At 36.5% G+C, this 12,532-nt stretch overlaps 1 protein-coding gene across 2 annotated transcripts in view; it reads left to right on the top strand.

Moving 5' to 3' along the window:
• Khc-73 (Kinesin heavy chain 73) overlaps positions 1–12,532 on the top strand; it is a 300,519-nt gene that overhangs the window by 266,371 nt on the left and 21,616 nt on the right. Inside the window, exons 26-27 of one of the 2 annotated variants that reach the window (XM_089106523.1) lie at positions 4,766–4,901; positions 11,303–11,377. In XM_089106523.1, the coding sequence (XP_088962649.1) occupies positions 4,766–4,901; positions 11,303–11,377 (211 nt within the window). The remainder of the gene's footprint in view (positions 1–4,765; positions 4,902–11,302; positions 11,378–12,532) is intronic. The other variant, XM_089106524.1, reaches the window with a different exon arrangement.

Below are 12,532 nucleotides of genomic sequence, written 5' to 3'. Positions count from 1 at the left end.
CTTTTGCAACCAGCGAACTTGGAATTATACCATTAGCATCTACGGTGCTTTGTGTTAGGTGATGAACTGCTCTGAGACAAAAGACATTCGTATAGTTTCACTCAGCCGAGGGTATGTTTCCATAGTTTTGTTGAACGCTGACTGTTCAAACAGCCTGCACCTCTGAGCAATTTTTTGCCATGAAAGGAGATTTGACAAGGCCGTGGAGGTATTTCGTATAGTTATTTTTGCACCATTCTTCTTTTTCAATAAGCGAGCCATACGGTACAGTTTGCTTAAGTCTATAAAAAACACTAGAATCTCCGTCACCAGTTCACCGAAGATATTGTAACCCGTCCATCTCTTCACTAATGCGAAAACCTTCATCAAGAATGTATGTCTCCATACTATCAGATGGACCCCTATAATTTATGAAGCATAGATGACTGACGGGATTTTTGCCCTTTTTCACAGCTCAAGCAAATATAACAATATTTATTTTTTTATCCCCACATATAATAGTTTTTGGTGAAAGCGTCAATAATGACACCTACACATCCTTTGACTGTGTAGTAATGGCCCTTGCTGCGTTTGTTCCACCCCCCGTCACACACTACTATAGTCCAATAGGAAATCCAATAGATTTCCGTCAACGTTTCCATCCATACGGTGCCAATTGCCGATTCAGTTTTCATGAAAGTCTCTTTTGACATGGAGCAGATGCCTAAGACGCCCAGTATTTCAGGTAGCGTGGCGTAGCCTCCACCTGTCCCCATAACACACAGCCTTAAAGTTCATATCTCCTCGTAAATTGGTATAGCGCTCTGCTGTTCCTTTAGGCTTGCTGTCTGTAAAGGTTGTCAAATAGTCTTTTACACTTGTTGTGGGAGAATCAGGTTCGTTTTTTACGATTTTTTTTCCAATTACAGGCCCCAAAAGTCAAAATCTTTGCCTGGTTTCCACGCGTTTACAGGCTGCCATACAGTGTCTTCCTTTTCTGGCATTTGAAAGAAGAAAGCCTTTGATGTCTGGAGAAGTTATCCCGATGCAACTGACGCGTTCTTGGATTTGTCGTCTGCGTCGACTGCTACGAGACCGCGAACGTAAGAACTACTGGAGAGATTTGAAGTTTTATTGTATGAGTGGACAAGCGAAGTCCAGGATGTTTACGAAGTGAGAAAAGTGCTTGTTGCCAAGGGACGGCAGATTGACCGCATCCCACCAACATCCGATGCCCTTCTTCAGCACACCAGACGTGCACACTTTCAGGCTGGCCGAATTTGGGGAAGTGCAGCCGACCCCATTCAGAATCCGCATTCCCCCTCTGAATTTGGATGGAAGCTGGTAAATGATGAGTGGCATCCTGTCTGGAGGACGCTACCCAAGGCTTCCAAGGCGTATAAAAAACTGGTCAAATGTCGCTGCAAGAAAGTCTGCAAGTCACCATGCAAGTGCATTAAGGCTTGACTACCGTGCACTGATCTGTGTGCCTGTAATGGAGCCTGCTACAGATCTGACGCCAGCAACGAATAGGCTGCTGAACCAGGGCACCAACTGCGTACCACTTTTAATTTTTTTTTTTTTTTTACTTATTTTTATTTCTCCCTTCACTGATTAAGTCATATCTTTTAACGAAATTTATAGTAGTGGATTTGACTCTTAAAGGAGGGTGAACGAGGGGGGGGAGGCAGTCGTAGTTTTGCGCGTCACAGGTGTCATCCGCGTTTTTTTTTGTCCAGTGTTTGCCACCTACTCCCGGTAGAGTGATCATAACCGTCGCAGCCAAAATTGAAAAAAACTCATTTTGGTATTTTCCCCTGCCCCCCCCCCCCAGTTTCCCCTATTCAGGATTTAGGATGTAATACTGTACCACTCGATTTTGAGAATGCCTCCTGAAATGGCGAGAACAAACTTAGAGACAGCAGATATCAGACATTTCCCTTCTTTAGCATTTCCCCCGGGAGAAATATTTACCCTTGTTTTCCCCTTCCCAGGAAATCCTCTGCATTTTCGGCATGACATTAAATCAGTGACTATATAAGATTGGATAAACAAACCGAATATCAATTTGAAATCGGCAAAAACCCATATTTCCCGTTTCTCCCCTGTTTGGTGAATTTCACCCCCCCCCCCACATCACCCCTCCTTTTGATGGTGGGACGCTCCATTTTCCATCAGTGCTTCAATTCCTTTCTAATACCGAGTATAGACACCGAATATCAAGCTAAAATAGGGGGAAAAATTTTGTTTGCTTTTGCCTCTTTTGGGTGACTTTTACTCCCTGTTTCCCCCTCTTGGATGGTTGGATCGCTTATGTCCCAGTCTCATTCGAAAGAGCACATCAAACTGCCCCTGTGGACCAACTTTAACACTTTTGTTCAAATTTGAACCTTTGACTAAGCGACTAGACTATATGTGGTTCTCTCAGCGGACAAACTCCAATTAAAGACAAGTAGTCAATTAAACGCAAGTATGACCCGTCCTAGCCTCGGGTGTGTTTCCAGCCAGGTGGTGTAGGACAGGAGAAACAGAGTAAAAATTTAATTTTTTTTTATAAATATATATAAAATTAACGAATCGGATTAGAAAGCTGAAAAGTTTAGAATAAACTAAATAAAAAAAGACCTACAATTTGAAGTTAATTTCAACTTTTTCGCTTTAATCCAAGGCATGCAAGAGTCCAAAATATAAAAACACAAAAACAATCGTGGAGAAATAAATTAAAAGAATCAGAATTTTCAATCCGGCCAATTAATTTTAAAAGTTTTTTTTTTAATTTATAGTACTTTCGATTGCTTCAAATTTTCCATTTCTTAGGCTCCAGACCTTTTTTAAAAAAAAGCTACCAGGTTTCACATTAGATTTCTTTTCTATTTCCTGGGAATTTAATTAGATAAAAAAACGGCCAAATTTTTGATCCTTTTTCAAAGATCACTTGTGCAAAATTTCATTATACTGGTATGGCGAGTCAGGGAGCAAGATCTCTTTTCATGGCATAGGAAAATTAACATTGCAATGAATTTAGCGACTTTCACCTTAAGGCGTCATAAACTGGAGGAGGGGGGCAAGATATGCGAAAATTAAAAGTGCGACAGTTTTTTTTAGTCAATCTAGCACCTTACGGGTGTAAAAAAAAATTAATGTCAGATGTCAGAGAAACTGAAGTGGGGCAACAACAACCCCCCCCCTGCCATGTATTGTGTATTCCTGTGAAATTCATGTTTTGCAGCATACTGCCTTTCGAATTGCATCAGCAGGCATGAAGTTCTGCTCAAATACATATTATGTTTATTGATACTAGTGATGAAATAGTTTCACCTGTTTTTATCAACATAATGAATATTTTCATTTACAGCATCACAACCTACATTTTAAAAAGGTCAATTGTAATTAGGATCCTACTCAGACTCACCATGCGAATCTGGGGGAGGATCAATTTTGGCTAGTTTTTGGCGGTCCTTTTGGTTTGTTTAGATATCAATAAAATTTAATAATTAAGGGAGTCAGAAAAAGATTCTTTTAAAGACTCATTGAAATGTGAGTGATGGAACTGCACAGATCACTACTACTACTGATGGATTATCACAGCACCATGTATCCTTTGTCTCCATGTATTACTGCTAGGCATACCAATATGTACACTACGTGCAAGTACTTCCAGTTGTGGGATTCAGATCTGCAGTCCCTTTGTGTAGAGGGCAGAAGACTCATTGAAATGTGAGTGATGGAACTGCACAGATCACTACTACTACTGATGGATTATCACAGCACCATGTATCCTTTGTCTCCATGTATTACTGCTAGGCATACCAATATGTACACTACGTACAAGTACTTCCAGTTGTGGGATTCAGATCTGCAGTCCCTTTGTGTAGAGGGCAGAAGATCTATGAATGTGTCATAAAATTTCAGTGCTCAGATAACGAATGTGATATCTCTAGCAGAAGAGGGTGCACTCGCATCAAGTTCTACTGTTGAGTTTATTTATGACCATTCATTAGTAAACAGGAAAAGGGCTAGGATTGTGTATGATCTTATGAGTATACATATTCAATTGTACAAAGGTGCTTCGAAGCTAAAGTTTAAAAAATGTAAAAATTTTAAAGAAATTTTACTTTGAAGGCTCACTGAAAATACCTTAGACTCCAGTAAGTTACTATCCGACGCCACATTTACAAATACGTCTCTTATAATTTTGGCAGGTGCAAAGTAACAAAGCTATTAAGTTTTTGGGTAAATATTTTCTCCCCTAGCGCCATTTTAAAAGTGACCGCATTTGCCGATATAATATAATAATATCAAATTAGAAAAAATGTGTATGTATTCAAAGTAACAAGAGTACTAGGTGATAAAATACAATGTTAAAAACCTAATAAACAAGCTTAAATTACAATTGCAAGTTCTGATTATTTTACTTCCCCAATATCCACTCCAATAATTCCGGTCCCCGTAAACACATACATTTACTCCATAGTACATAATAGCTTAATGAAAATTAATGAGCCGCTAGTAACCCCATAGAAAATGTTCTAGTTCAAGTTTGAGTAATAATGTCTAAAGCCATTGAGCAAGAGTGTTTGCGAATCGGAAAACACTTTTCACCACTTCTACTTTCCCAATATATCCTGACCTAGAATGCCTTCAGCGAGTCTTTTTAAGGTTCTTTTTACAATGTTTATCTAATTTATATGTTTTAGACCCTCGTATAGAAACAAAAACCTGAAAACACGTGTCAACTTCGCTATTTTGTATAGGAATTACAATAAATATGTAATTATAATTTCAGCTTTTTCGTCTTGGTGAAGATGATAGTCCCATCCGTTCTGAAAGTTTTGCTGATTTGAATGGATCTTTCTCTTCGGAACCAGGATTTGCCAGTAGAGAAAGGCAAAGGTCGGGATCTCTAAAAGGGAATGAGATGCGTAAGTGTTTAAGGCTATGATTGGCTGATTCTAACGTTATTTTGAAAGGCAAAATGATTGTAAACGACAAAAAATCTGAAAGGCAAATGGTTTTAACGTTATTTCATTCTAGAAGAAAGGTTAAAGTATTGGTACTTATGAATTGTATGTAATGAGAGCGAAAACTATAATGAAAGAAAAGAAAATAGTACTTTTAGCTATAATGCTTAGCACTTTCGAAGCAGAAATAGCGAATAGAGCCGTACATGTATAATAGTCAAACAAAATATGTAGTTACAAAATTTAAGAGAGAAAAATACGGGTATAATCTAAACAAAACAATGGAACAAAGTGTTTTATTTAAATTATACCCGTTTTTTACTCTCTTATATTCTGTAAATGGAAAAGCAGTGTATTCTAAGAAATTATTTATATACATGTAGTTAAACTCCTAATAAGGATTTGGTATTGAAAAAAGAGGAGAAAAGGGCAGCAATTTAGAGGGTGATCATCACGCTTTTCACTTTTAAATTGAGAAAATGAAACTAATTAAAGAAAAAAGGTTTTCCATGGTAAGTATTTTCGAAATTGAAATTGCAAAAGACCAAAAATACTAAAGTGAGAACAAGGTACCATTCGTAGACGTAGTCGAGAGTTCAGACGATACAAATCGATAGTTAAAGCCTTCATGAAACAGCTTTGCTGACGGGGTCAGTTTGTAAGTGGTCGTTTGAGAATAGTGTTGTGTTTCTCACACTGTTATTTTATTCTACCTGCGAAGTCATTATGGCAAATTCAAAAGAACAAAGAGGGTCTTTGCGATTTTCTTTCTTGCATGGAAATCAGTAAAGGATGTTTACCGAATGCTTCGATGGGCTTTTAAGGAGGGTGTTGTGGACCACACACATGGTCCATATGTTTTGTTTCCAGTGGTTTTGGCACTTTAAACGTGGTGAGATGAGTGTTGAAGACCATCTTCTCTTGGGGTGTCCTTCATCATCTCGAAACGTTAAAAACAGAACCGTCACAAATCAATGAGGATCGGCGTTTCACGATCGACAAATATTTATCTCGCCTTCTCACACAGTATAAGAAATGCATTCCGTGATTTTCAGCGGGAAATAAAAGAAATAGATTGAAAGTGATGCAAATTTTTCACCTAGCTCATTACAAGTAATAAAAATTGATGCAAGGGGTTTGACCCAGAAATTAAGCAAGCGTTACGCCAGTGGATGACTCCCAACTCTCCCAGGGAGAAAAAGCAAGGCAAGTCAAGTTGTATCCGAAGACATGACTCTAAGTGCTTTGTGAAGCCTTGTTAATTGTGGATCAGAAGTTTGTCCGTGGCCAGACTGGTAACCGGAATTACTATTTGGAAGTTTCAACACGTCTGTGAGAGGATTTGCGGAGGAAATGCCTAGAAGTGTCATAATCAAGTTAGTGATTTCTTCGTCATGACTATGCTCTGGCTCCCTTAGGAGTGACCCACTATTCGTGCTCTCTTGGGTGGCCGGTGTATATGAGATAATAGTTAAAAATCAATCGTTGTAGCTTCAGAGTATTTTTCGGTTTTGTTTTCTTATTTGTCTTGCTGTATTTTGAATGGTAAGATAATGCTAATTTGTATTTCCAATTAAATCATAGGACAAATGTTAAGATAATTTTTTTTCCATAGAAAATCTGGAATAGGTTATTTAGTCTCTGCGCTGGTTTTCGGAAATCTCTTTGTGGAACTCAAAAATATTTAATGTGAATTTTTAATACACATAGTTGACACAGTTCGGCCTTTCGTAATGAATAATGCTTTTTGAAACCGGGAGTGTTTGTTTTTGCACGTTCCTAGAAAATTTTGGAAAATGAAAGCATTTTTTTTTTATTATTATTATTATTACATAAATCCCACCTCCTCTCCTCTCGGTGACATAATAATCTTTTTCACTTAATTTCAAACTAAAAATGAAAGCATTTAGCTTAGGTTAGGCCGGTCTCTTGATAAGAATATAGTTGCGTTTGAGCAATTTTCCGGCATGTTATATAAATTTTGGCTCTCAAGGTGATTTCCATTAATCATCCAGAAACTGTCAAACTACCTTAAATTATCCTGACAAAACGAGTCCATAAATGAGCAAAAATGTTTTAATGTGTTCTTAGCATAATTCCACAATAACTAATTTGCTCCAAAAAAAGCCCTATAAAGAGCCAAGTCAATCTTCCATTTGTGTGTTGAGTTGTGTGTGTGTGTGTGTGTACCCTTTTGTGTATTGAATTTCTTAAATTTGTGCTAATAACGGACGCAATTTCTCATGTTAAATGAAGTGATTTGTGCGTGTGGCTGTTTGTGTGCAACTTCTTAGCCTCGTTCACGTTAAGTATCCAAATGTAACTTTTTTCTTGCCCAGTTTCACTATTAGGCTTTATACATATATTGAACTACCGTTTTGAGGAATCAATAGATGGCTCTGGCAGGATAGCAAGCCCAAGAGTATTTCGTTCCAGATGGACGTGCCGTGCCAGACGGCAGTTTTGACCCCTCTTGTCTAGTTCTTTCCGATAATTAAAGCGAGTTTTGTGTCTTATGTGTTTGTCTTCTCGCAATGACAGGCAATAGAACAGGAAGAAAAAAGCTCCTTAGAGTACTTGTTGAAAACTGTCATTGATACCTCGTCAGATGTTGTCATTATTGGTTACATTTTGTCTTTGATTGTAGTACAGCCCGTCCCAATTTCTCTTTGTTGGATCCTTTGGGTCTGGTACGAATCGGGTTTTAGGAGCCCCAGCATAAATAGAAAGCCATATTTGTTCAGGGAACTTATGGATTGAAGAAGGCCTTTGGAGAAAAGAATTAATAGAACCTTGGCAGTGCCCTCTATCAAAGGCGAGACCTCTGATCGGTAGAATAACAAGTCCGCTATTTTTACTACTACTACCACTACTAACAGCTCACTGCAGCACCAAGCCACCTGAGGCTAACACAGCTACGCAAGCTCCTCCTCCATCCTAATCTATTCAAAGTCTCCCTCTTTACACCCGCCCAAGAAGTTCCTATTTCCATTAAATCTTTCCTTGCGACATCCTCCCATCCATTTGGGGGTGATCTGCTTTTCGATAGTCTCTAGACGGCTGCTCGACAAGAACGAGTTTGGACAATCTGTCATCCTTCATCCGCAGGACGTGCCCTAGCCGTCTCAACCTTTTTCTCATTATAGCCTAAGAAAGCAGGATTGGCCCACATTTTTCGTACAGCTTCCTGTTTGAGATACGGTCAGTCGGTCTGGTATCCAAAACAATCCGTCAGCAATTTTTTCTGGAAAACATCTAGGAAATCCTCCTATATTTCTTGGAGCGCCCACATGAGGAAAACTAATCAACATCTTCATCCAGCAAACTCAGATAGTTAGTTATAAAAATCTAAAAAAAAAGTAGGTTCTTTTTAATTTTTGTTCATTTGCTTTGCACATTAGGTTAAGGATTAATGTAGCACTGCCAAAAGGGCGCAGTAAGTTTTTCGGTTTTTTTTTATAGATCTTTATTAAACTGGCCCATGATCTCCATACTAACCTAGCCATTGCTATTTGATAATCCATTCTTGAAACGGGATAATGTGTTTATTTCACGAATATAAATACTGGATCTAAATGGACATAGACTTTTAATTGAAACTTAAATTTTATTAAATTATAAATAAATTTTTTATTTGGATTAAATTATGCTATACTTTCAGACGCTACAAGTTTTCATTAATTATTAAACGTACTAAAAGTATCAAATTATTCACAATGTTTAAAACATTTAAAGTATAAATATTTAAAGTATATTAAAGCATTTTAGAGTGTTAAAGTATTAAACGCATGTTAAAGTGTCAAAATTTCCACTCATTAGAGTTTCCAATGATCTCTGATCCAAGTATCAAACAGTTTTTACTCTGCTGGAGACCCACTTGAAGAGATAAGAAAGTACTTAAATAAACCTAGTTCTTTGAGGTGGCTACCTGGACTGTCTCTCGTTAGCAAAGTTGTGTAAAGGGCTCGAAAGAATGTCAACCGTGTCATTGATGCATGCGAGGAAAACAGGGTCTCGGGATGTTATCTTAAAGATCCACAAACTTAATGGGTTGTTATGAGATGAGGAAAAAAAGCTTCGAGGACAACCTTTATAAAGCGATAATCAAAAAGCGCAGCTTCCGCATGCTTTTAAACTTCTTTAAAAAAAAGCCTCAATGTTAAAGAATATCAAAGGCTTTTGAAATGTTGAAAGGCAGCAACATATTCCTGTATGAAGCTGAGAGAGGAAAGGAAATAATAAATGATAAATAAAACCAAAAAAGGGGGAGAAAACGAGGATTCTGTCAGCCAGTGGTAAAATATGAAGACGAAAAACCAGCAAATATTCGACAAGGACCTCCGCCAAGTCGTCCTCAGTGCTAAAAAAAAAAAAAAAAAAAAAAAAAAAAAAGAAAAAAATAAAGACAAAAATCGAACCTTCTAGAGTTAACTACACAAGATCCGAATAAACACTTAATTAAAGACCAAAGCCGATACCAATGAAAAAAGGATTTTACCGAAGAGATTGTGCAAGAATTTTTTCCTAGCAATACTTTTTGCTCTTCTGCTATTTTGGTTTTCATTAGATATGTTAATAGGGTATCTTAAATTTGATTGGGTGCTAATATCAAAAAAGTCTTTTAGTATTAAATTTTTATAAATTGGGCTTAATGAAATGTCTCCGGTGTCCCTATTTATAGTCAAATTCCTGTTTATATATTTTTTTTTATCTCAACTACCTCTTTGAAAGATTGAGGTAGGCCATTTACAGTAAATATTAAAGTTGTTATATTCCTGAGCCGAAAGCTAAATTCAGTATTCATACTGAGCCATATGGCACTCTATATCATGAATGAATCAAGCTTCTAGTTTTTTTTTTTTTTTTTAATATCAACCTGTTCGTGATAAAGAACTAGAAGTTAGGAGCGACTCGGCTCAATAATAACCGAAACTCTAAAAAACAGAATCTTTATAACAATAGACACATAAAAAGAATCGGATTATCATGCTAATTAAAAATATATAAGATTATTATGTTTAATGTAATTCGGCAAAACCTACGAGCCTGAGAAGATTTGCCTGATTTTCTAAAAAGGGGTAAAGATGCCGCAAAAGTCAAGTTATCTTATTGAAAATTCGAACCATCGGGTTCAGCGTATCAGAGAACCCTATTGTAGAGATTTCAAGTTGTCATCTGCGAAAATGTGGAATTTTGTATTTTTTTGCCAGAAGAAAGATCACGGTTGTGTGTTTGTTTTTCTTTTTTTTTTTCTTTGTTCCTCCCAGGGGTGATCGTATCGAACCAATGGTCCTAGAAGATTAGGAGAGGGCTCATTTGAATGGAAATTAAAAGTTCTTGTGTCTTTTTAAGTGATCGAAAACATTAGAGGTTATCTAACCCTCTCTTGCCCTTTTTCCCCTAAAATCGTCCGATCAAAATTCTGAGACAGCTATTTTGTTCATTATAGTTGAAAGATCCAATAACTGTGTCTTTGGGGATGACCTGATCCCCCCCCCCCCAACAGCCCCCGGTGGAAGGGCTGCAATTTATGACATTTATCCATTGTTTACATATGGTTTTGTTTATTCGTGAGTTTGAAGACTTTTTTTTTGGGGGGGGGGATTTCCAAGCTAGGATTTGACGGATGGACGGATTTTACCTGGGATAGATGGGGACGGATTTTACCTGGGATGATCCATGGAAGAATTTTTCGTTTTTTTCCATGATTTGGGGAAGACGGATTTCCCGCCATTATTTGAAAAACGATCAGAAACTAACTTTAAAAAACAAGTTTTCTTTTAACTTAAAGTAAGGATTAACATTAAAACTTAAAACGACTAAAATTTTTCCGTATACCCAAGGGGTTGCTTTCTCCTCAATACCCCGCTCTTGCGCAAATTTTTTTTTTTTGTAAATTCTTAAAGAACGACTCCGTAAATACAAGGGCAGTTTAAATAAACAAAAGGCTTTTTAAAGCAGTAAAAAAAATTAGCGTGCAGAGCTGGGTATTGTGTTAGGGCAACTCCTCCTCATTTTTTAACGTTGCTCCTTACTTTCAGTTGAAAAATCTTTTCTTTTTCTTTAACATGCAATGAATTCGTCGAAAACAATTTAGGTACAAATAATATTCTCAGATAATGAGTGCGTATCTTTTTCATCTTAGTAATTTCCTTGGTGTTGCTTTTCGTTTATTACAACATAACAACGAATCATGAAAGCCCTATATTTTTTTCCTGTTTATTATTCTATTCATTATTATTCATTCTATTTTGGTGTTTACTTGTTTATTAAACAAACCTGCAGCTAAGCCATTGCATGTTTTATGTTTTCGGTTGTTTCTTCTTTTTTTTTTATTAATAACGTTTTTTTTGTTAATGCAGCAAGGCCAACTTTCTTGAATTTGAATTTGAACTTGAACGGATCCCGTCTTCAATCACCAGGTTGTGGAGCAAAATGTAGGTCCTGTTGATAGAGTAGATTTATTTTTCCTTTTAGACTTGAACTTTCTCCTTTCATTTTTGCCTTTTTACTTATTTTCTGCACACACAAACACACTTATATTTATATATATATATATATATATGTATATATGTATATATATATGTATATGAATACGTAGTAAAGGAATAAAGAGAATTAATAACCAGCTGTTAGTCCCACCTTATCCCAATCCTACCGAATAAATTGCAAGTTTAGATCCTCGTTCTGTTTCTAACGTCAATTATTTCCATAATCAATAGTCAGACATTCTTAGGGATGGGAAACGGGGGGAAGGGGTAATTGCGTTGAAACTGAATAAAATGGTAAGAGCGAGGGGGTAACAAAAGGCTGTCAGATAAGGGGGCTTTGCTCGCATGTTTTGGCAGTGTTACTGTTTTTTATTATACGGCAAAGCAGATCGAACAAATTTATAGTAAAATATTCGTGGGTTAGGTGGATTGATAAACCCTTCAATATCAATTCCCGCTTTGGTAGACATTTCACCATGGGACTATTAGAAAAATATCCCCAAAAGCTGATAAATGTGGCGATAATAAAGTTGAAGCGCAGATAGAGAAAAACATAATTTTTGATTCTTGTAATTGGATTAACAGTGATTCGAATTTCTTATATAAAAAAAAACTAGCAATCAATAGGACTCAAGCCGACCGCAATAGAAGACTCTTCTTTTTTTAATTAGGCCCCTTCCTATTCTTATCAACTAAACGTATCAACACATATTCAAAATCTAACAAAAACCGTGCATTCGCTTCTAAAAACAAACAGATATATATTTAGTGTAAAGATTATTTAGGAACAAAAAATGAAAAGAAAGATTAAAATTAATTAATTTATTATGATTACTGTTTGAAGACATCAAATTGCTTTCATATTATGCAGCCAATGACAAATTAATGATTCTTGTTGAAGCACTTTTTATTTGTTTTTTGCTTTTTTCAATGTTCTCCCATAATGCAATTTGAACATTTTGCTTGCTTTAATTGTTCGTTTGACTATGTTGCCTACTACTATATTAGTTTGACTATGTTGCCTATGACCATTTTTGTTGACTATGTTGCCACAATATTTAGTTTACGTCTTTGTATGCTTTTCTTAAAAACTTGGAATGG

This window comes from Artemia sp. Qi Xiang Cuo, chromosome 21 (genome assembly GCF_049724085.1).
Source record: "Artemia sp. Qi Xiang Cuo chromosome 21, ASM4972408v1, whole genome shotgun sequence".
NCBI classification, from domain to species: domain Eukaryota; kingdom Metazoa; phylum Arthropoda; class Branchiopoda; order Anostraca; family Artemiidae; genus Artemia; species Artemia sp. Qi Xiang Cuo.
Note: the sequence above shows the minus strand (reverse complement) of the source record. Positions and strands in the feature narration are given on the sequence as shown.